The following is a 25,449-nucleotide window of genomic DNA, read 5'->3' on the forward strand; positions in this document are numbered from 1 at the left end:
CTCCCTCGACCACCAGGGACGGGCATTAGGCCCGAGGGCACAATTCGGGCACTAGGCCTGGGCGCAGATAGGAGATTGGGGCCATTATTTGATTAGGTGGTTTGGGCATTAGGCCCAAGCCACCCTCTCCCTGTGGCACCAGTTAGGCGGGCACTAGGCCCGGAGGCATATCATGCAATAGGCCTGTGGGGCATTAGGCCCTAGGGTATTTTGGCCAGCTAGGGATATCTAAAGGTGACGCTGGGTACTAGGCCCAGGTCACCCCGCGTGTGACAGGTTAGGCGGGCGCTAGGCCCGTGGGTGAAATCAGGCCTCCGGCCTGTGTGCAGCTAGGGGGCGCTAGGCCCAGTGAATAAGACCCCCGAGGTGAGTACAGGTGGCACTGGGCGCTAGGCCCAAGCCACCCTGAGGTATTTAGGTAGGCAGGCCTGGGGCCCACATAAGGGAAGGTACAGGAGGTGGGTAGGCCGTGCGGCGCTCACCCCCTTTCCAGCGGGAGGGATTTGAAGGGACAGCACCGTGTGATCTTGTATTCCGATATTGTGATGTATGTTGTTACCGTGCAGGGCAAAGTGTATGCGTTGTTTAAGTTGTGCATAGTTGTGTTGCACCACCCACACGAGCTAGTTTGAGGGCTCTGTTTATGTAGCTAGTGTAGCGGACGCACACTAGGGTAGTTCTTGGCCCTGCACGGCTGTTTCTCTTTGCCTTCTTACAGGGACCTGTAAGTGGAGAAGATCGGAGTGCAAGACTTGAGACGGTGAGTAGCATCCGTGTATGTTTGTCCCTTGTCTGTCCCCGAGCGCCGGAGTCGGGATTGTTCACGGACGTGAGAATCCTTTTCATCACACTACGTGCGAGAGCGCGAGTGTGTGAAATCTGGGTGGCTGAGGCTTTGTGCCAGTGATGACCTTTCACCCAACCGGTGAAGGTCGCGGTCACCCCTGGGGTATCCCCTTTTCCAGTGGAAGAAGGGTCGATACCCCCTTTAAGGTAAACTATTCTCTCCTCAGCTCGGTCGTCGGTCAGCTCCGAGAGGGAATCGCCGTGTCCGGATCCGATTGAAGATTGCCAGGTCCGTTGAAGGCTCCGGTACCTGAAGGTGAGAGAGAGCGGTGCCTGGTGAGTACCGAATTTACACCTGCACGGCAGCAGGCACCACCACACCGCAGCCGCACCTCTCACAATTACACAGCAATCCGCCGTCATTACACAGCAATCCGCGTCATTCCACAGCAATCCGCCGTCATTCCATAGCAATCCGCCGTCATTCCATAGCAATCAGCCGTCATTCCACAGCAATCCACCATCATTCCACAGCATTCCGCCGTCATTCCACAGCAATCCGCGTCATTACACAGCAATCCGCCGTCATTCCTTCAATAGCAATCCGCGTCATTCCACAGCATTCCGCCGTCATTCCTTCCATAGCAATACGCGTCATTCCTTCTATAGTAATCCGCGTCATTCCTTCTATAGCAATCCGCCGTCATTCCATAGCAATCCGCCGTCATTCCATAGCAATCCGCCGTCATTCCACAGCAATCCGCCGTCATTCCACAGCAATCCACCATCATTCCACAGCAATCCGCGCCATTCCACAGCAATCCGCGCCATTCCATAGCAATCCGCCGTCATTCCAGAGCAATCCGCCGTCATTCCACAGCAATCCGCGTCATTACACAGCAATCCGCCGTCATTCCACAGCAATCCGTGTCATTCTATAGCAATCCGCGTCCTTCCATAGCAATCCGCCGTCATTCCACAGCAATCCGCCGTCATTCCACAGCAATCCGCCGTCATTCCACAGCAATCCACCATCATTCCACAGCAATCCGCGCCATTCCATAGCAATCCGCGCCATTCCATAGCAATCCGCGCCTTTCTATAGCAATCCGCGTCATTCCATAGCAATCCGCCGTCATTCCACAGCAATCCGCCGTCATTCCACAGCAATCCGCCGTCATTCCACAGCAATCCACCATCATTCCACAGCAATCCGCGTCATTCCACAGCAATCCGCGCCATTCCATAGCAATCCGCGCCTTTCTATAGCAATCCGCGTCATTCCATAGCAATCCGCCGTCATTCCATAGCAATCCGCCGTCATTCCACAGTAATCCGCCGTCATTCCACAGCAATCCGCCGTCATTCCACAGCAATCCGCCGTCATTCCACAGCAATCCGCCGTCCTTCTATAGCAATCCGCGTCATTCCACAGCAATCCGCCGTCATTCCACAGCAATCCGCCGTCATTCTACAGCAATCCGCCGTCCTTCCACAGCAATCCGCGTCATTCCGGATGTGAAACACGTGACATCTCCTCAGGAAGACGTGTGCTGAGGACATATTGTCACCCGGCATTCCCGAGCACAGGGAGTACTCCCACTGCTGCCACCCACAGAGCGGGGACACAACCCATACCTCCCAACTGTCCCGTTTTTTGGGGACTGTCCCGCTGTCCCACCCGCGGGGCGCAGTGTCCCGCGGTGGGGGGGGCAGTTGGGAGTCTCTGACCTGCGCATGCGCACAGCGTCTATTCATTGGAGACAGAGGGAGAGGGCCGGGCATGCCCCTTCAGTGACGAAAACGGGGGCGTGACTCGCGATCGCGGGTCCTCCCGCGAAAGCACGCCCCCTTTTCACAGGCCACGCCCCTTTTCCGGAGCGCGCGGACGCTGTATCCGGGCACCGGGGGAGGGGGGGGGGTCTCTCAGCGGATTGTTTCCGCACTATAATAGTAAATCTCGCACACACGGCGGCGCCGGGCACGTGTATAGATGAGTGTGGGCGGGACAGCGGGTGACCGGCATAAAGATGGCGGGTGCGGGCGTTCCAAGGACAAAGATGGCGGCCGCGGGTATGAGTGTGGGAGGGGCCGGAGCTGCCCGCAGAGAAGATGGCGGCGGCCGGGGGGACACGCGGGGCTCGGCTGCTGGCTGAGCGGCTTCGGGCGGAGAAGAGAGCGGCGGAGACATCGCAGGTGACCGGTCACATGTCCTTTGTCATGCTACATGTGTGTCACATGTCCTGTGTCATGCTACATGTGTGTGTCACATGTCCTGTGTCATGCTACGTGTGTGTGTGTCCTGCTACGTGTGTGTGTGTCCTGTCATGCTACGTGTGTGTGTGTCCTGTGTCATGCTACATGTGTGTGTCCTGTCATGATACATGTGTGTGTGTGTCCTGTGTCATGCTACATGTGTGTGTGTCCTGTCATGCTACATGTGTGTCCTGTCATGCTACATGTATGTCCTGTGTCATGCTACATGTGTGTCCTGTGTCATGCTACATGTGTGTCCTGTGTCATGCTACATGTGTGTCCTGTGTCATGCTACATGTGTGTCCTGTGTCATGCTACATGTGTGTCCTGTGTCATGCTACATGTGTGTCCTGTGTCATGCTACATGTGTGTCCTGTGTCATGCTACATGTGTGTCCTGTGTCATGCTACATGTGTGTCCTGTGTCATGCTACATGTGTGTCCTGTGTCATGCTACGTGTGTGTCCTGTGTCATGCTACGTGTGTGTCCTGTGTCATGCTACATGTGTGTGTCCCGTGTCATGCTACATGTGTGTGTCACATGTCCCGTGTCATGCTGCATGTGTGTCACATGTCCCGTGTCATGCTGCATGTGTGTCACATGTCCTGTGTCATGCTACGTGTGTGTGTGTCCTGTGTCATGCTACGTGTGTGTGTCCTGTGTCATGCTGCATGTGTGTCACATGTCCTGTGTCATGCTACGTGTGTGTCCTGTGTCATGCTACGTGTGTCACATGTCCTGTGTCATGCTACATGTGTGTCACATGTCCTGTGTCATGCTACGTGTGTGTGTGTGTCCTGTGTCATGCTGCGTGTGTGTCACATGTCCTGTGTCATGCTACGTGTGTGTGTCCTGTGTCATGCAACATGTGTGTGTCCTTTGTCATGCTACATGTGTCACATGTCCTGTCATGCTACATGTGTGTCACATGTCCTGTGTCATGCTACGTGTGTGTGTCCTGCTACGTGTGTGTGTGTGTCCTTTGTCATGCTACATGTGTGTCACATGTCCTGTGTCATCCTACGTGTGTCACATGTCCTGTGTCATGCTACGTGTGTGTGTCCTGTGTCATGCTACGTGTGTGTCCTGTCATGCTACATGTGTGTGTGTCATGCTACATGTGTGTCATATGTCCTGTGTCATGCTACATGTGTGTCCTGTGTCATGCTACATGTGTGTCCTGTGTCATGCTACATGTGTGTGTGTCATGCTACATGTGTGTCATATGTCCTGTGTCATGCTACATGTGTGTCCTGTGTCATGCTACATGTGTGTCCTGTGTCATGCTACATGTGTGTCCTGTGTCATGCTACGTGTGTGTGTGTCATGCTACATGTGTGTCCTGTCATGCTACATGTGTGTCCTGTGTCATGCTACATGTGTGTCCTGTGTCATGCTACGTGTGTGTGTGTCATGCTACGTGTGTGTCCTGTGTCATGCTACGTGTGTGTCCTGTGTCATGCTACGTGTGTCCCGTGTCATGCTACATGTGTGTGTCACATGTCCCGTGTCATGCTGCATGTGTGTCACATGTCCCGTGTCATGCTGCATGTGTGTCACATGTCCTGTGTCATGCTACGTGTGTGTGTGTCCTGTGTCATGCTACGTGTGTGTCCTGTGTCATGCTGCATGTGTCACATGTCCTGTGTCATGCTACGTGTGTGTGTCCTGTGTCATGCTACGTGTGTGTGTGTCCTTTGTCATGCTACGTGTGTCACATGTCCTGTGTCATGCTACATGTGTGTCACATGTCCTGTGTCATGCTACGTGTGTGTGTGTCCTGTGTCATGCTGCATGTGTGTCACATGTCCTGTGTCATGCTACGTGTGTGTGTGTGTCCTGTGTCATGCTACGTGTGTGTGTCCTGTGTCATGCTACGTGTGTGTGTCCTGTGTCATGCTACATGTGTGTCACATGTCCTGTCATGCTACATGTGTGTCACATGTCCTGTGTCATGCTACGTGTGTGTCCTGTGTCATGCTACGTGTGTGTGTGTCCTTTGTCATGCTACATGTGTGTCACATGTCCTGTCATCCTACATGTGTCACATGTCCTGTGTCATGCTACGTGTGTGTGTGTCCTGTGTCATGCTACGTGTGTGTGTGTGTCCTGTGTCATGCTACATGTGTGTCCTGTCATGATACATGTGTGTGTGTCCTGTCATGCTACATGTGTGTGTCCTGTCATGATACATGTGTGTGTGTGTGTCATGCTACATGTGTCATATGTCCTGTGTCATGCTACATGTGTGTCCTGTGTCATGCTACATGTGTGTCCTGTGTCATGCTACATGTGTGTCCTGTGTCATGCTACATGTGTGTCCTGTGTCATGCTACATGTGTGTCCTGTGTCATGCTACATGTGTGTCCTGTGTCATGCTACATGTGTGTCCTGTGTCATGCTACATGTGTCCTGTGTCATGCTACATGTGTGTCCTGTGTCATGCTACATGTGTGTCCTGTGTCATGCTACATGTGTGTCCTGTGTCATGCTACATGTGTGTCCTGTGTCATGCTACATGTGTGTCCTGTGTCATGCTACATGTGTGTGTGTCATGCTACATGTGTGTGTCCTGTGTCATGCTACATGTGTGTGTGTCATGCTACATGTGTGTGTCCTGTGTCATGCTACGTGTGTGTGTCCTGTGTCATGCTACATGTGTGTGTCCCGTCATGCTACATGTGTGTCACATGTCCCGTGTCATGCTGCATGTGTGTCACATGTCCTGTGTCATGCTACGTGTGTGTCCTGTGTCATGCTACGTGTGTGTGTCCTGTCATGCTACGTGTGTGTGTCCTGTCATGCTACATGTGTGTGTGTCATGCTACATGTGTGTGTCATATGTCCTGTGTCATGCTACATGTGTCCTGTCATGCTACATGTGTGTCCTGTCATGCTACATGTGTGTCCTGTGTCATGCTACATGTGTGTCCTGTGTCATGCTACATGCGTGTCCTGTGTCATGCTACATGTGTGTCCTGTGTCATGCTACATGTGTGTCCTGTGTCATGCTACATGTGTGTCCTGTGTCATGCTACGTGTGTGTCCTGTGTCATGCTACGTGTGTGTCCTGTCATGCTACGTGTGTGTCCTGTGTCATGCTACGTGTGTGTCCTGTGTCATGCTACGTGTGTGTCCTGTGTCATGCTACGTGTGTGTGTCATGCTACGTGTGTGTGTCCTGTGTCATGCTACGTGTGTGTCACATGTCCCGTGTCATGCTGCATGTGTGTCACATGTCCCGTGTCATGCTGCATGTGTGTGTCACATGTCCCGTGTCATGCTGCATGTGTGTGTCACATGTCCCGTGTCATGCTGCATGTGTGTGTCACATGTCCCGTGTCATGCTGCATGTGTGTGTCACATGTCCCGTGTCATGCTGCATGTGTGTGTCACATGTCCCGTGTCATGCTGCATGTGTGTGTCACATGTCCCGTGTCATGCTGCATGTGTGTGTCACATGTCCCGTGTCATGCTGCATGTGTGTGTCTGTGAAAGGTCTCCAATTCACCGGGAGGAGAGGCGAGCGGGGGCCGGGTACACCGGGAGGAGAGGCGAGCGGGGGCCGGGTACAGTACACCAGGAGGAGAGCTTGCTGCTGTCAGTGGAGGGTGTGCCGGGTGGATAGTGTAGGCACCGGGTACCTGCGAGAAGTGGGTGATGGGAGTATGTGCCCGGTCTCCGGTGAGTGCTGTGGGGCACAATAATTTGCTCCTGAGAATTATATAGATGTAGTAACATGACCTTATTCCCGGCTGCAGGTAGTGGGAACACTCAGTGTTTATTTCTTGTGCATCCAAATCCCATCCCGTTCCCCTGTGCCCCATAGGTGACCCCCATAGCAGTGACCCTGCGGCCAGAGACTCTCACAGGGCAGGTCTAGTACCAGAGCTATTCCATAAACCCTGATATAGAGGCTTCTTCCTGCGCTGGGGGTCCGAAGCTGATGAATGTGAATGACCGTGGTGTGTGGGTACGGACCCCTTCCCCTGCATACGTGTTATATACTGAGAGTACCCGTGTTCTGTCTCCCTAGGGGCCCAGCGTCAGTATGTTATATACAGTTCTATTACTGAGAGTACCCGTGTTCTGTCTCCCCAGGGGCCCAGCGTCAGTGTTATATATCGCTCTATTATTGAGAGTACCTGTGTTCTGTCTCCCCAGGGGCCCAGCGTCAGTGTGTTATATATCGTTCTATTACTGAGAGTACCTGTGTTCTGTCTCCCCAGGGGCCCAGCGTCAGTGTGTTATATACCGTTCTATTACTGAGAGTACCCGTGTTCTGTCTCTCCAGGGGCCCAGCGTCAGTGTTATATATCGCTCTATTATTGAGAGTACCCGTGTTCTGTCTCCCCAGGGGCCCAGCGTCAGTGTGTTATATATCGTTCTATTACTGAGAGTACCCGTGTTCTGTCTCCCCAGGGGCCCAGCGTCCGCGTGTTATATACTGAGAGTACCCGTGTTCTGTCTCCCCAGGGGCCCAGCGTCAGTGTGTTATATCCCGTTCTATTACTGAGAGTACCTGTGTTCTGTCTCCCCAGGGGCACAGCGTCAGTGTGTTATATACCGCTCTATTATTGAGAGTACCTGTGTTCTGTCTCCCCAGGGGCCCAGCGTCAGCGTGTTATATACCGTTCTATTACTGAGAGTACCCGTGTTCTGTCTCCCCAGGGGCCCAGCATCAGCGTGTTATATACTGAGAGTACACGTGTTCTGTCTCCCCAGGGGCCCAGCGTCAGCGTGTTCTATACCGTTCTATTACTGAGAGTACCCGTGTTCTGTCACCCCAGGGGCCCAGCGTCAACATGTTGTATACCGTTCTATTACTGAGAGTACCCGTGTTCTGTCTCCCCAGGGGCCCAGCGTCAGCGTGTTATATACCGTTCTATTACTGAGAGTACCCATGTTCTGTCTCCCCAGGGGCCCAGCGTCAGCGTGTTATATACTGAGAGTACCCGTGTTCTGTCTCCCCAGGGGCCCAGCGTCAGTGTGTTTATATATCGTTCTATTACTGAGAGTACCCGTGTTCTGTCTCCCCAGGGGCCCAGCGTCCGCGTGTTATATACTGAGAGTACCCGTGTTCTGTCTCCCCAGGGGCCCAGCGTCAGTGTGTTATATCCCGTTCTATTACTGAGAGTACCTGTGTTCTGTCTCCCCAGGGGCCCAGCGTCAGTGTGTTATATACCGCTCTATTATTGAGAGTACCTGTGTTCTGTCTCCCCAGGGGCCCAGCGTCAGCGTGTTATATACCGTTCTATTACTGAGAGTACCCGTGTTCTGTCTCCCCAGGGGCCCAGCGTCAGCGTGTTATATACTGAGAGTACACGTGTTCTGTCTCCCCAGGGGCCCAGCGTCAGCGTGTTCTATACCGTTCTATTACTGAGAGTACCCGTGTTCTGTCACCCCAGGGGCCCAGCGTCAACATGTTGTATACCGTTCTATTACTGAGAGTACCCGTGTTCTGTCTCCCCAGGGGCCCAGCGTCAGCGTGTTATATACCGTTCTATTACTGAGAGTACCCATGTTCTGTCTCCCCAGGGGCCCAGCGTCAGCGTGTTATATACTGAGAGTACCCGTGTTCTGTCTCCCCAGGGGCCCAGCGTCAGTGTGTTTATATATCGTTCTATTACTGAGAGTACCCGTGTTCTGTCTCCCCAGGGGCCCAGCGTCCGCGTGTTATATACTGAGAGTACCCGTGTTCTGTCTCCCCAGGGGCCCAGCGTCAGTGTGTTATATCCCGTTCTATTACTGAGAGTACCTGTGTTCTGTCTCCCCAGGGGCCCAGCGTCAGTGTGTTATATACCGCTCTATTATTGAGAGTACCTGTGTTCTGTCTCCCCAGGGGCCCAGCGTCAGCGTGTTATATACCGTTCTATTACTGAGAGTACCCGTGTTCTGTCTCCCCAGGGGCCCAGCGTCAGCGTGTTATATACTGAGAGTACACGTGTTCTGTCTCCCCAGGGGCCCAGCGTCAGTGTGTTCTATACCGTTCTATTACTGAGAGTACCCGTGTTCTGTCTCCCCAGGGGCCCAGCGTCAACATGTTATATACCGTTCTATTACTGAGAGTACCCGTGTTCTGTCTCCCCAGGGGCCCAGCGTCAGTGTGTTATATATCGTTCTATTACTGAGAGTACCCGTGTTCTGTCTCCCCAGGGGCCCAGCGTCCGCGTGTTATATACCGTTCTATTACTGAGAGTACCCGTGTTCTGTCTCCCCAGGGGCCCAGCGTCAGTGTGTTCTATACCGTTCTATTACTGAGAGTACCCGTGTTCTGTCTCCCCAGGGGCCCAGTGTCAGTGTGTTATATCCCGTTCTATTACTGAGAGTACCCGTGTTCTGTCTCCCCAGGGGCCCAGTGTCAGTGTGTTATATACCGTTCTATTACTGAGAGTACCCGTGTTCTGTCTCCCCAGGGGCCCAGCGTCGGTGTGTTATATACCGTTCTATTACTGAGAGTACCCGTGTTCTGTCTCCCCAGGGGCCCAGCGTCAGTGTGTTCTATACCGTTCTATTACTGAGAGTACCCGTGTTCTGTCTCCCCAGGGGCCCAGTGTCAGTGTGTTATATCCCGTTCTATTACTGAGAGTACCCGTGTTCTGTCTCCCCAGGGGCCCAGTGTCAGTGTGTTATATACCGTTCTATTACTGAGAGTACCCGTGTTCTGTCTCCCCAGGGGCCCAGCGTCGGTGTGTTATATACCGTTCTATTACTGAGAGTACCCGTGTTCTGTCTCCCCAGGGGCCCAGCGTCCGCGTGTTATATACTGAGTACCCGTGTTCTGTCTCCCCAGGGGCCCAGCGTCAGTGTGTTATATACCGTTCTATTACTGAGAGTACCCGTGTTCTGTCTCCCCAGGGGCCCAGCGTCAGCGCCAGCCTGCATGAACTCAGGAGCTGGGTATTACAGCAGGACTCTGATCTTGTGCTGATAAATAAACCTTATGGGCTGCCGACACACGGTGAGGATGGCGGAGCAGTTCCCTCCTGTCTGTGCTGCCCCCTATGGGTATATTCATATGTCTGCTGCCATTCCACAGGTGGCCCTTCCGTGGACAGAAGTGTAGCCTCCCTGCTCCCTGCCCTGTCTCAGATGCTGTTTGGAAGAGGGGCTGAGCCTCTGAGGGTGTGTCACCGTTTGGACAAAGATACCACTGGGGCGTTAATCCTGGCCAGGAATGCGGAGGCTGCAGAGCGCGTGCAGAGCCTAATGCGGGAACGCAGGATGCACAGAGTCTACTGGTGAGAGGAGGTGGTGGGGGGTGCTCTGGTGGGCGTGCCTCACCGAGTGGCCCATCCCCTTTGGTGGGCGTGGCTCTCTGGGTGGCTGACCCCCTCTGGTGGGTGTGGCTCTCCGGGTGGGCAAGGAGGTGGTGGGGGGTGCTCTGGTGGGCGTGGCTCTCTGGGCGGCCTGCCCCCTCTGGTGGGCGTGGCTCTCTGGGCGGCCTGCCCCCTCTGGTGGGCGTGGCTCTCCGGGCGGCCTGCCCCCCTCTGGTGGGCGTGGCTCTCCGGGCGGCCTGCCCCCTCTGGTGGGCGTGGCTCTCCGGGCGGCCTGCCCCCTCTGGTGGGCGTGGCTCTCCGGGCGGCCTGCCCCCTCTGGTGGGCGTGGCTCTCTGGGCGGCCTGCCCCTCTGGTGGGCGTGGCTCTCTGGGCGGCCTATCCCCTTTGGTGGGCGTGCCTCTCCGTGTGGCCTATCCCCTTTGGTGGGCGTGGCTCTCTGGGTGGCTGACCCCCTCTGGTGGGTGTGGCTCTCCGGGTGGGCAAGGAGGTGGTGGTGGGTGCTCTGGTGGGCGTGGCTCTCTGGGCGGCCTGCCCCCTCTGGTGGGCGTGGCTCTCTGGGCGGCCTGCCCCCTCTGGTGGGCGTGGCTCTCTGGGCGGCCTGCCCCCTCTGGTGGGCGTGGCTCTCTGGGCGGCCTGCCCCCTCTGGTGGGCGTGGCTCTCTGGGCGGCCTGCCCCCTCTGGTGGGCGTGGCTCTCTGGGCGGCCTGCCCCCTCTGGTGGGTGTGGCTCTCCTTTGTCATTATGAGAGTACTTTTGCGCCACCCTCAGCATGTAATATAAATGAATGGGAAGCTGCTCTTTATTGTACTGGGATACTTTGTGACTTGTGTGTACCATTATATGGCAGGGCAGTGTGTCTCTTTATTGTACTGTGATACTTTGCGACGTGTGTGTACTATTATATGGCAGGGCAGTGTGTCTCTTTATTGTACTGTGATACTTTGTGACGTGTGTGTACTATTATATGGCAGGGCAGTGTGTCTCTTTATTGTACTGTGATACTTTGTGACGTGTGTGTACTATTATATGGCAGGGCGGTGTGTCTCTTTATTGTACTGTGATACTTTGTGACTTGTGTGTACTATTATATGGCAGGGCGGTGTGTCTCTTTATTGTAATGTGATACTTTGTGACGTGTGTGTGTACTATTATATGGCAGGGCGGTGTGTCTCTTTATTGTACTGTGATACTTTGTGACGTGTGTGTACTATTATATGGCAGGGCGGTGTGTCTCTTTATTGTACTGTGATACTTTGTGACGTGTGTGTACCATTATATGGCAGGGCGGTGTGTCTCTTTATTGTACTGTGATACTTTGTGACGTGTGTGTACTATTATATGGCAGGGCGGTGTGTCTCTTTATTGTACTGTGATACTTTGTGACGTGTGTGTACTATTATATGGCAGGGCGGTGTGTCTCTTTATTGTACTGTGATACTTTGTGACGTGTGTGTACTATTATATGGCAGGGCGGTGTGTCTCTTTATTGTACTGTGATACTTTGTGACGTGTGTGTACTATTATATGGCAGGGCAGTGTGTCTCTTTATTGTACTGTGATACTTTGTGACGTGTGTGTACTATTATATGGCAGGGCGGTGTGTCTCTTTATTGTACTGTGATACTTTGTGACTTGTATGTACTATTATATGGCAGGGCGGTGTGTCTCTTTATTGTACTGTGATACTTTGTGACGTGTGTGTGTACTATTATATGGCAGGGCGGTGTGTCTCTTTATTGTACTGTGATACTTTGTGACGTGTGTGTGTACTATTATATGGCAGGGCGGTGTGTCTCTTTATTGTACTGTGATACTTTGTGACGTGTGTGTACTATTATATGGCAGGGCGGTGTGTCTCTTTATTGTACTGTGATACTTTGTGACGTGTGTGTACTATTATATGGCAGGGCGGTGTGTCTCTTTATTGTACTGTGATACTTTGTGACGTGTGTGTACTATTATATGGCAGGGCGGTGTGTCTCTTTATTGTACTGTGATACTTTGTGACGTGTGTGTACTATTATATGGCAGGGCGGTGTGTCTCTTTATTGTACTGTGATACTTTGTGACGTGTGTGTACTATTATATGGCAGGGCGGTGTGTCTCTTTATTGTACTGTGATACTTTGTGACGTGTGTGTACTATTATATGGCAGGGCGGTGTGTCTCTTTATTGTACTGTGATACTTTGTGACGTGTGTGTACTATTATATGGCAGGGCGGTGTGTCTCTTTATTGTACTGTGATACTTTGTGACTTGTATGTACTATTATATGGCAGGGCGGTGTGTCTCTTTATTGTACTGTGATACTTTGTGACGTGTGTGTGTACTATTATATGGCAGGGCGGTGTGTCTCTTTATTGTACTGTGATACTTTGTGACGTGTGTGTGTACTATTATATGGCAGGGCGGTGTGTCTCTTTATTGTACTGTGATACTTTGTGACGTGTGTGTACTATTATATGGCAGGGCGGTGTGTCTCTTTATTGTACTGTGATACTTTGTGACGTGTGTGTACTATTATATGGCAGGGCGGTGTGTCTTTATTGTACTGGGATACTTTGTGACTTGTGTGTACTATTATATGGCAGGGCAGTGTGTCTCTTTATTGTACTGGGATACTTTGTGACTTGTGTGTACTATTATATGGCAGGGCGGTGTGTCTCTTTATTGTACTGTGATACTTTGTGACGTGTGTGTGTACTATTATATGGCAGGGCGGTGTGTCTCTTTATTGTACTGTGATACTTTGTGACGTGTGTGTGTGTACTATTATATGGCAGGGCGGTGTGTCTCTTTATTGTACTGTGATACTTTGTGACGTGTGTGTACTATTATATGGCAGGGCGGTGTGTCTCTTTATTGTACTGTGATACTTTGTGACGTGTGTGTACTATTATATGGCAGGGCGGTGTGTCTTTATTGTACTGGGATACTTTGTGACTTGTGTGTACTATTATATGGCAGGGCAGTGTGTCTCTTTATTGTACTGGGATACTTTGTGACTTGTGTGTACTATTATATGGCAGGGCGGTGTGTCTCTTTATTGTACTGTGATACTTTGTGACGTGTGTGTGTACTATTATATGGCAGGGCGGTGTGTCTCTTTATTGTACTGTGATACTTTGTGACGTGTGTGTGTGTACTATTATATGGCAGGGCGGTGTGTCTCTTTATTGTACTGTGATACTTTGTGACGTGTGTGTGTGTACTATTATATGGCAGGGCGGTGTGTCTCTTTATTGTACTGTGATACTTTGTGACGTGTGTGTACTATTATATGGCAGGGCGGTGTGTCTCTTTATTGTACTGTGATACTTTGTGACGTGTGTGTACTATTATATGGCAGGGCGGTGTCTCTTTATTGTACTGGGATACTTTGTGACTTGTGTGTACTATTATATGGCAGGGCAGTGTGTCTCTTTATTGTACTGGGATACTTTGTGACTTGTGTGTACTATTATATGGCAGGGCAGTGTGTCTCTTTATTGTACTGTGATACTTTGTGACTTGTGTGTACTATTATATGGCAGGGCAGTGTGTCTCTTTATTGTACTGTGATACTTTGTGACATGTGTGTACTATTATATGGCAGGGCAGTGTGTCTCTTTATTGTACTGTGATACTTTGTGACGTGTGTGTACTATTATATGGCAGGGCGGTGTGTCTCTATTGTACTGGGATACTTTGTGACTTGTGTGTACTATTATATGGCAGGGCGGTGTGTCTTTTTATTGTACTGTGATACTTTGTGACTTGTGTGTACTATTATATGGCAGGGCGGTGTGTCTTTTTATTGTACTGGGATACTTTGTGACTTGTGTGTACTATTATATGGCAGGGCGGTGTGTCTTTTTATTGTACTGTGATACTTTGTGACTTGTGTGTACTATTATATGGCAGGGCGGTGTGTCTCTTTATTGTACTGTGATACTTTGTGACGTGTGTGTACTATTATATGGCAGGGCGGTGTGTCTCTTTATTGTACTGTGATACTTTGTGACGTGTGTGTACTATTATATGGCAGGGCGGTGTGTCTCTTTATTGTACTGTGATACTTTGTGACGTGTGTGTACTATTATATGGCAGGGCGGTGTGTCTCTTTATTGTACTGGGATACTTTGTGACTTGTGTGTACTATTATATGGCAGGGCGGTGTGTCTCTTTATTGTACTGGGATACTTTGTCTTGTGTGTACTATTATATGGCAGGGCGGTGTGTCTCTTTATTGTACTGGGATACTTTGTGACTTGTGTGTACTATTATATGGCAGGGCGGTGTGTCTCTTTATTGTACTGTGATACTTTGTGACGTGTGTGTACTATTATATGGCAGGGCGGTGTGTGTCTCTATTGTACTGTGATACTTTGTGATGTGTGTACTATTATATGTCAGGGCGGTGTGTCTCTATTGTACTGTGATACTTTGTGACTTGTGTGTACTATTATATGGCAGGGCGGTGTGTGTCTCTATTGTACTGTGATACTTTGTGATGTGTGTACTATTATATGTCAGGGCGGTGTGTCTCTATTGTACTGTGATACTTTGTGACTTGTGTGTACTATTATATGGCAGGGCGGTGTGTGTCTCTATTGTACTGTGATACTTTGTGATGTGTGTACTATTATATGGCAGGGCGGTGTGTCTCGGGGTTCCTGCTCCTCTGGAAGGAATTGTGGACATTCCCATCATAGAGAAGGAGACTCCTGGACCCCAGAAACATTACAAGGTGATTGGTTGGTATTCCCTTCTCTCCCCACTGACCACACATTGGACCATCCTCAGTCTCCAGCTGAGCCTCTGCCGGCAATATGGTCGGCTGTCCTCAGATGTCCACCACGCCGGGTGATATTGGGTGACATGCGTGGCCCTGAGCCATGGGGTGGGTAAGATGCCTCTGTTGACCTAGGTGTGGGATGTCTTTAATGGTCCGTGTCTCCTCAGATGGCTCTGTGCCCGCGGTTCCGGGCGTCACCAGGCGGATCGCTGCAGCGGTTCAGCATCAGTGGTTCCGCACATGAGGCTGTGACGCAGTACCGCACTCTGGAGAAGGGATCGGGGGTCTCGCTGATAGAGCTGCAGCCTCTGACAGGTGAGGTCTGACTGGCGCAGGAGAAGAATTGTGCCCCCTGTAGGAAGACTAGTGCAATGACGGGGACACTTACATCCCCGTGTGATGGTATGAATAGGAGGTGGTCACATGACGCGTGCTTTGGGTAGGGGATTGGGTGGGTGATAAAGGGCGATAGGTAGGCTGGACGTTATAGCACCAGGGGGCTGTGTGTATACACTGATATTTAGGCTCCTCGTTAGCAGCCAGATGTTCTTGCCTGGGATATTGGCCATACGTTTATGGAGTGAAATGTTCCGTGGTAATGGTGTCACCTGGGTCGTGGAGGGGGTATTGGGACAGGGAGGCACAGGAGCAGATGTATTAAGCCTGGAGAAGTGATAAACCAGTGATAAGTACAAGGTGATAATGCACCAACCAATCAGCTCCAATATGTAAATTGACAGCTAATTGCTGATTGGCTGGTGTGTTATCACCTTGCACTTATCACTGCTTTATCACTTCTCCAGGCTTAATAAATCTGCCCCACGGTTTGGTATCTGAGTATCATGGGGCTTAGTATCTAGAGCAGAGACAGGAAAGTAACTTCTTGTTAATATAGAACACTGACCGCACACACCCTCTGATGTTCAGCACTGTGACGTGTCTGCCTGCGAGAGATTGTGTAGGGCTGCGGTCGCTCCCTGTAGTGTATCTAGAGGCTCGTGTATACCCGGAGAGTGTCGCTCAGTGTACTGTAAGACGGAAATAGGGGAAAACACTCAGAATACAGTGTTATAACCGCACTGCATTCAGGCAGCCAGGAGACTTGATGTCCCTAGCATAGAAGGGAATACGTATCTTGATTGTATGTAAACGCTAGAAGACTTACAGGGAAAAGGGGGAACTAGAAATCCTTGCAGCAAACAAGCAGTATGATATTATAGGTATTACTGAAACTTGGTGGGACGAATCTCATGACTGATCAGTTAATCTGGAGGGTTATACTCTGTTCAGGAGAGACAGATTAAATAAACGGGGTGGAGGGGTGTGTCTTTATGTAAAGCCCCTTTTTTAAAACCTGATATACGAGGGGACTGTAAATACTGTTGAGACTTTATGGGTAGAAATTGCATGCGGGGGAAAGGGCACTAAGAAGATACTAATAGGGATATGCCACAAGCCGCCTGATATTAATGTGCCTGATGAGGAATTGTTACTGAAGCAAATAGAAAAAGCATCAGGATTAGGAGACATAAGAGATGGGGGGGTGGGGGCGGGATGCTGAGTCTCTTCAGAACGACTTCTTTAACCTGGAAGCTTGGGCTGCAAAATGGAGAATGAGATTTAATATAGACAAGTGTAAGGTAATGCACTGTGGGGGCAAGACCAGAAATTACACCTACATACTAAATGGGGTAAAAATAGGGGATTCTGTACTGGAAAAGGACTTAGGTGTCCTCATAGATAGCAAGCTAAGCAGTAGTACCAGGGCCGGTTCAAGGGCGCTCTGCGCCCCGGGCAGGAAATGTGGCGTGGCCTAATACAGGGGGCATGGTCAATTACGCCCCCTGTACATTAAAAGCGCCGCTTGAATGCTGAGCGGTGCGCGATGACGTCATCGCGCACCGCACAGCAAAAGGTCCTCTCCACGAAGGGAAACTAGACGCTAGTTCCCTTCGTAGAGAGGACCTTTGCTGTGCGGTGCGCGATGACGTCATCGCGCACCGCTCAGCAAAGTTACTCTCCAGGAAGGGAAACTAGACGCATAGCGTCTAGTTCCCTTCAGGAGGCGGACGGGGACGGCAGCGGAGGCGGACAGGGACACAGCGGGCAGCAGTGGCGGATCTTGCCACGGTGCGGCGCCCTCCGGAGGCCGGCGTCCCGGGCAAAAGTCCTGCTTGCCCGTGGCAAGATCCGCCACTGAGTAGTACCCAAAGTAGGACTGCAGCAAAGCAGGCTAATAAGATATTAGCATGCATAAAACGGGGTATTGATGCTAGGGACGAGAGTATTATACTCCCGTTATATAAATCACTAGTGAGGCCACACCTTGAATACTGTGTACAATTTTGGGCACCTTACTACAAAAAGGATATCCTGGATCTTGAAAAGGTACAGAGGAGGGCGACCAAACTAATTAAGGGCATGGAGACGATGGAATACAAGGAAAGGCTTGAAAAACTAGGCAATTTTACACAGGAAAAGTGGAGACTAAGAGGGGATATGATCAGCATCTACAAATAATAAGAATTTACTTACCGATTAATTCTATTTCTCGTAGTCCGTAGTGGATGCTGGGGACTCCGTAAGGACCATGGGGAATAGCGGCTCCGCAGGAGACTGGGCACAAAAGTAAAGCTTTAGGACTACCTGGTGTGCACTGGCTCCTCCCCCTATGACCCTCCTCCAAGCCTCAGTTAGGATACTGTGCCCGGACGAGCGTACACAATAAGGAAGGATTTTGAATCCCGGGTAAGACTCATACCAGCCACACCAATCACACCGTACAACTTGTGAGATGAACCCAGTTAACAGTATGATAACAGAGGAGCCACTGGATAGACGGCTCACAACAATAATAACCCGATTTTTGTAACAATAACTATGTACAAGTATTGCAGACAATCCGCACTTGGGATGGGCGCCCAGCATCCACTACGGACTATGAGAAATAGAATTATCGGTAAGTAAATTCTTATTTTCTCTGACGTCCTAGTGGATGCTGGGGACTCCGTAAGGACCATGGGGATTATACCAAAGCTCCCAAACGGGCGGGAGAGTGCGGATGACTCTGCAGCACCGAATGAGAGAACTTCAGGTCCTCCTCAGCCAGGGTATCGAATTTGTAAAATTTAGCAAACGTGTTTGCCCCTGACCAAGTAGCTGCTCGGCAAAGTTGTAAAGCCGAGACCCCTCGGGCAGCCGCCCAAGATGAGCCCACTTTCCTTGTGGAGTGGGCATTTACAGATTTTGGCTGTGGCAGGCCTGCCACAGAATGTGCAAGCTGAATTGTACTACAAATGCAGCGAGCAATAGACTGCTTAGAAGCAGGAGCACCCAGCTTGTTGGGTGCATACAGGATAAATAGCGAGTCAGTCTTCCTGACTTCAGCTGTCCTGGAAACATAAATTTTCAGGGCCCTGACAACGTCTAGCAACTTGGAGTCCTCCAATTCACTAGTTGCCGCCGGCACCACAATAGGCTGGTTCAGGTGAAACGCTGACACCACCTTAGGGAGAAATTGGGGACGAGTCCTCAACTCTACCCTATCCATATGGAAAATCAGATAAGGGCTTTTACATGATAAAACCGCCAATTCTGACACTCGCCTGGCAGAAGCCAAGGCTAATAACATGACCACTTTCCACGTGAGATATTTCAGATCCACGGTTTTTAGTGGCTCAAACCAATGTGATTTTAAGAAACTCAACATCACGTTGAGATCCCAAGGTGCCACTGGAGGCACAAACGGGGGCTGAATATGCAGCACTCCTTTTACAAATGTCTGAACTTCAGGTACTGAAGCAAGTTCTTTTTGAAAGAAAATAGACAGAGCCGAGATCTGTACTTTAATGGAGCCCAGTTTTAGGCCCATAGACACTCCTGCTTGCAGGAAATGCAGAAATCGACCTAGTTGAAATTCTTCTGTTGGGGCCTTATTGGCCTCGCACCATGCAACATATTTTCGCCATATGCGGTGATAATGCGTTGCCGTAACATCTTTCCTGGCCTTAATAAGCGTAGGAATGACCTCTTCCGGAATACCCTTTTCCTTTAGGATCCGGTGTTCAACCGCCATGCCGTCAAACGCAGCCGCAGTAAGTCTTGGAACAGACAGGGCCCCTGCTGTATCAGGTCCTGTCTGAGCGGTAGAGGCCACGGGTCCTCTGAGAGCATCTCTTGAAGTTCCGGGTACCACGCTCGTCTTGGCCAATCCGGAACCACGAGAATTGTGTTTACTCCTCGCTTTCTTATTATTCTCAATACCTTTGGAATGAGAGGCAGAGGAGGGAACACATAAACCGACTGGTACACCCACGGTGTCACTAGAGCGTCCACAGCTATCGCCTGAGGGTCCCTTGACCTGGCGCAATATCTTTTTAACTTTTTGTTGAGACGGGACGCCATCATGTCCACCTGTGGTTTTTCCCAACGGTTTACCAGCATCTGGAAGACTTCTGGGTGAAGTCCCCACTCCCCCGGGTGGAGGTCGTGTCTGCTGAGGAAGTCTGCTTCCCAGTTGTCCACTCCCGGAATGAACACTGCTGACAGTGCTAGTACATGATTCTCCGCCCATCTGAGAATTTTTGTGGCTTCTGCCATCGCCATCCTGCTTCTTGTGCCGCCCTGTCGATTTACATGGGCGACTGCCATGATGTTGTCTGACTGGATCAGCACCGGCTGGTGTAGGAGCAGGGCTTTTGCTCGACTTAGGGCATTGTAGATGGCCCTTAGTTCCAGAATATTTATGTGAAGGGAAGTCTCCTGACTCGACCATAGTCCTTGGAAGTTTCTTCCCTGTATGACTGCCCCCCAGCCTCGAAGGCTGGCATCCGTGGTCACCAGGACCCAGTCCTGTATTCCGAACCTGCGGCCCTCTAGAAGATGAGCACTCTGCAGCCACCACAGAAGAGACACCCTGGTTCTTGGAGACAGGGTTATTAAGCGATGCATCTGAAGATGCGATCCGGACCACTGGTCCAACAGGTCCCACTGAAAGATTCTGGCATGGAACCTGCCGAAGGGAATTGCTTCGTAAGAAGCCACCATCTTTCCCAGGACCCGCGTGCAGTGATGCACTGATACCTGTTTTGGTTTCAGGAGGTCTCTGACTAGAGAAGACAACTCCCTGGCTTTCTTCTCCGGGAGAAACACTTTTCTTCTGGACTGTATCCAGAATCATACCCAGGAACAGTAGCCGTGTCGTCGGAACCAGCTGTGACTTTGGGATATTCAGAATCCAGCCGTGCTGGTGCAGCACCTCCTGAGATAGTGCTACTCCCACCAACAACTGTTCCTTGGACCTCGCTTTTATTAGGAGATCGTCCAAGTACGGGATAATTAAAACTCCCTTTCTTCGAAGGAGTATCATCATTTCCGCCATAACCTTGGTAAATACCCTCGGTGCCGTGGACAGTCCAAACGGCAGTGTCTGGAATTGGTAATGGCAATCCTGTACCACAAATCTGAGGTACTCCTGGTGAGGATGGTAAATGGGGACATGCAAGTAAGCATCCTTGATGTCCAGGGATACCATGTAATCCCCCTCGTCCAGGCTTGCAATAACCGCCCTGAGCGATTCCATCTTGAACTTGAATTTCTTTATGTACGTGTTCAAGGATTTCAAATTTAGAATGGGTCTCACCGAACCGTCCGGTTTCGGTACCACAAATAGTGTGGAATAATAACCCCGGCCTTGTTGAAGTAGGGGCACCTTGATTATCACCTGCTGGGAATACAGCTTGTGAATTGCCGCTAGCACCGCCTCCCTGTCTGAGGGAGCAATCGGCAAGGCAGATTTTAGGAACCGGTGGGGTGGAGACGCCTCGAATTCCAGCTTGTACCCCTGAGATACTATTTGCAGGATCCAGGGATCCACCTGTGAGCGAACCCACTGATCGCTGAAATTTTTGAGGCGACCCCCCCCCCCCACCGTACCTGGCTCCGCCTGTGGAGCCCCACCGTCATGCGGTGGACTTGGAAGAAGAAGCGGGGGAGGACTTTTGCTCCTGGAAACCTGCTGTTTGTTGCAGCCTTTTTCCCCTACCTCTGCCTCTGGACAGAAAGGACCCGCCTTTTCCACGCCTGTTTTTCTGGGTCCGAAAGGACTGAACCTGATAAAACGGCGCCTTCTTAGGCTGTGAGGGGACATAGGGTAAAAATGGTGACTTCCCAGACGTTGCTGTGGAAACTAGGTCCGAGAGACCATCCCCAAATAATTCCTCACCCTTATATGGTAACACTTCCATGTGCTTTTTTGAATCTGCATCTCCTGTCCACTGGCGAGTCCATAAGCCTCTCCTAGCAGAAATGGACAATGCACTTACTTTAGATGCCAGCCGGCAGATTTCCCTCTGTGCATCTCTCATATATAAGACTGAGTCTTTGATATGTTCAATTGTTAGCAGAATCGTGTCTCTGTCTAGGGTATCAATATTTTCCGACAGGGAATCTGACCACGCAGCGGCAGCACTGCACATCCATGCTGAGGCAATAGCAGGTCTCAGTATAATGCCTGAGTGTGTATAAACAGACTTCAGGATTGCCTCCTGCTTTCTATCAGCAGGTTCCTTAAGGGCGGCCGTATCCGGAGACGGTAGTGCCACCTTTTTAGACAAACGTGTGAGCGCTTTATCCACTCTAGGGGGTGTTTCCCAACGTGACCTATCCTCTGGCGGGAAAGGGAACGCCATTAGTACCTTCTTAGGAATTACCAATTTTTTTTCAGGGGAAGCCCACGCTTCTTCACACACCTCATTTAATTCCTCTGATGGGGGAAAAACTACGGGTAGTTTTTTCTCCCCAAACATAATACCCTTTTTAGTGGTACCAGTAGTTACACATTTCTGATATAACACCTCTTTCATTGCCTCAATCATGCAGTGAATGGCCTTAGTGGGCATCAGGTTAGACTCATCGTCGTCGACACTGGTGTCAGTATCAGTGTCGACATCTGGGTCTGCTTGAGGTAGCGGGCGTTTTAGAGCCCCTGACGACCCATGCGACGCCTGGGCAGGCACGAGCTGAGAAGTCGGCTGTCCCACATTTGGCATGTCGTTGATTTTCTTATATAAGGAGTCTATACGTGCACTCATTACTTTCCATAAGCCCATCCACTCAGGTGTCTGCCCCGCAGGGGGTGACATCCCTCCTAAAGGCATCTGCTCCGCCTCCACATCATTATCCTCATCAAACATGTCGACACAGCCATACCGACACACCGCACACACACAAGGAATGCTCCGAATGAGGACAGGACCCACAAAAGCACTTTGGGGGGGACAGAGTAAGAGTATGCCAGCACACACCAGAGCGCTATATATATATATATATATATATATATATATATATATATATATATATATATATATATATATATATATATATATATATATATATATATATATACAGGGACTAACTGAGTTATGTCCCCTATAGCTGCTTTTTATAATATAATATATATATATATATATATATATATATATATATAATATTAAGCCTAAATTTAGTGCCCCCCCTCTCTGTTTTTACCCTGTTCTGAAGTGTAGACTGCAGGGGAGAGCCAGGGAGCTTCCTTCCAGCGGATCTGTGAAGGAGAAATGGCGCCAGTGTGTCTGAGGGCGATAGCTCCGCCCCTTTTCCGCGGACTATTCTCCCGCTTTTTTCTGGATTCTGGCAGGGGTATTTACCACATATATAGCCTCCTGGGGCTATATATTGTGGTGTTTTTATTGCAGTTTAGGGTGCCCCCCCCAGCGCCCTGCACCCTCAGTGACCGGAGTGTGAAGTGTGTATGAGGAGCAATGGCGCACAGCTGCAGTGCTGTGCGCTACCTTGGTGAAGACTGATGTCTTCTGCCGCTGTTTTTCCGGACCTCTTCTTGCTTCTGGCTCTGTAAGGGGGCCGGCGGTGCGGCTCTGGGACCGGACTCCGAGGCTGGACCTGTGTTCGGTCCCTCTGGAGCTAATGGTGTCCAGTAGCCTAAGAAGCCCAAGCTGGCTGCAAGCAGGCGAGTTCGCTTCTTCTCCCCTTAGTCCCTCGCTGCAGTGAGCCTGTTGCCAGCAGGTCTCACTGTAAAATAAAAAACCTAAATTAAACTTTCTTTCTAGGAGCTCAGGAGAGCCCCTAGTGTGCATCCAACCTCGGCCGGGCACGAAATCTAACTGAGGCTTGGAGGAGGGTCATAGTGGGAGGAGCCAGTGCACACCAGGTAGTCCTAAATCTTTCTAGAGTGCCCAGCCTCCTTCGGAGCCCGCTATTCCCCATGGTCCTTACGGAGTTCCCAGCATCCACTAGGACGTTAGAGAAAAATGGATAAATGTCTAAATAAAAGAGATCTCCAGGGATACAGCGAGAGTTATATCTGATAACGTCATCTGCGGCGTTATAGTCACATACAGAACAGTGCAGGAAATATAATACACGCCCAGCGCCGCAACTCTGTATCGTATCACCTCATTACCTGTTACTACTATACCAGATGTCTCTCCCCTATTATACCAGATCTGTCTGTCTCTCCTATTATACCAGATGTCTCTCCTCTATTATACCAGATGTCTCTCTCTCCTACATTATACCAGATGTCTGTCTCTCCTACATTATACCAGATGTCTGTCTCTCCTACATTATACCAGATGTCTCTCCCTCCTACATTATACCAGATGTCTCTCCCTCCTACATTATACCAGATGTCTGTCTCTCCTACATTATACCAGATGTCTGTCTCTCCTACATTATACCAGATGCATGTCTCTCCTACATTATACCAGATGTCTCTCTCCTACATTATACCAGATGTCTCTCTCCTACATTATACCAGATGTCTGTCTCTCCTACATTATACCAGATGTCTCTCCCTCCTACATTATACCAGATGTCTCTCCTCTATTATACCAGATGTCTGTCTCTCCTACATTATACCAGATGTCTGTCTCTCCTACATTATACCAGATGTCTGTCTCTCCTACATTATACCAGATGTCTGTCTCTCCTACATTATACCAGATGCATGTCTCTCCTACATTATACCAGATGTCTCTCCCTCCTACATTATACCAGATGTCTCTCCCCTATTATACCAGATCTCTCTCTCCTACATTATACCAGATGTCTCTCCCCAATTATACCAGATCTGTCTCTCTCTCCTACATTATACCAGATGTCTGTCTCTCCTACATTATACCAGATGTCTGTCTCTCCTACATTATACCAAATGCATTTCTCTCCTACATTATACCAGATGTCTCTCCCCTATTATACCAGATCTGTCTCTCTCTCCTACATTATACCAGATGTCTCTCCCCAATTATACCAGATCTGTCTCTCTCTCCTACATTATACCAGATGTCTCTCCCCTATTATGCCAGATCTGTCTCTCTCTCCTACATTATACCAGATGTATCTCCCCTATTATACCAGATCTGTCTGTCTCTCCTATTATACCAGATGTCTCTCCTCTATTATACCAGATGTGTGTCTCTCCTACATTATACCAGATGTCTGTCTCTCCTACATTATACCAGATGTCTGTCTCTCCTACATTATACCAGATGCATTTCTCTCCTACATTATACCAGATGTCTGTCTCTCTCTCCATTATACCAGATGTCTGTCTCTCCTACATTATACCAGATGCATTTCTCTCCTACATTATACCAGATGTCTCTCTCTCCTACATTATACCAGATGTGTCTCTCTCCTACATTATACCAGATGTGTCTCTCTCCTACATTATACCAGATGTCTCTCTCTCCTACATTATACCAGATGTCTGTCTCTCCTACATTATACCAGATGTCTCTCTCTCCTACATTATACCAGATGTCTCTCTCTCCTACATTATACCAGATGTTTGTCTCTCCTACATTATACCAGATGTCTGTCTCTCTCCTACATTATACCAGATGTCTGTCTCTCCTACATTATACCAGATGTCTGTCTCTCCTACATTATACCAGATGCTTCTCTCTCCTACATTATACCAGATGCGTCTCTCTCCTACATTATACCAGATGCGTCTCTCTCCTACATTATACCAGATGTCTCTCTCTCCTACATTATACCAGATGTGTGTCTCCTACATTATACCAGATGTCTCTCTCCTACATTATACCAGATGTGTCTCTCCTACATTATACCAGATGTCTCTCTCTCCTACATTATACCAGATGTCTCTCTCTCCTACATTATACCAGATGTCTCTCTCTCTCCTACATTATACCAGATGTCTCTCTCTCTCCTACATTATACCAGATGTCTCTCTCTCTCCTACATTATACCAGATGTCTCTCTCTCTCCTACATTATACCAGATGTCTCTCTCTCTCCTACATTATACCAGATGTCTCTCTCTCTCCT

The 25,449-nt window shown here is 50.0% G+C and overlaps 1 protein-coding gene across 1 annotated transcript in view; it reads left to right on the plus strand.

Moving 5' to 3' along the window:
- Positions 1–2,872: 2,872 nt before the first annotated feature.
- RPUSD4 (RNA pseudouridine synthase D4) overlaps positions 2,873–25,449 on the plus strand; it is a 31,370-nt gene continuing 8,793 nt past the window's right edge. The window contains exons 1-5 of the mRNA XM_063935502.1: positions 2,873–2,982; positions 9,900–10,002; positions 10,081–10,282; positions 14,956–15,049; positions 15,265–15,412. Of these exons, the coding sequence (XP_063791572.1) occupies positions 2,899–2,982; positions 9,900–10,002; positions 10,081–10,282; positions 14,956–15,049; positions 15,265–15,412 (631 nt within the window). The 5' untranslated portion in view covers positions 2,873–2,898. The remainder of the gene's footprint in view (positions 2,983–9,899; positions 10,003–10,080; positions 10,283–14,955; positions 15,050–15,264; positions 15,413–25,449) is intronic.

The sequence above is a fragment of the Pseudophryne corroboree genome, chromosome 7, assembly GCF_028390025.1.
Source record: "Pseudophryne corroboree isolate aPseCor3 chromosome 7, aPseCor3.hap2, whole genome shotgun sequence".
NCBI classification, from domain to species: Eukaryota; Metazoa; Chordata; class Amphibia; order Anura; family Myobatrachidae; genus Pseudophryne; species Pseudophryne corroboree.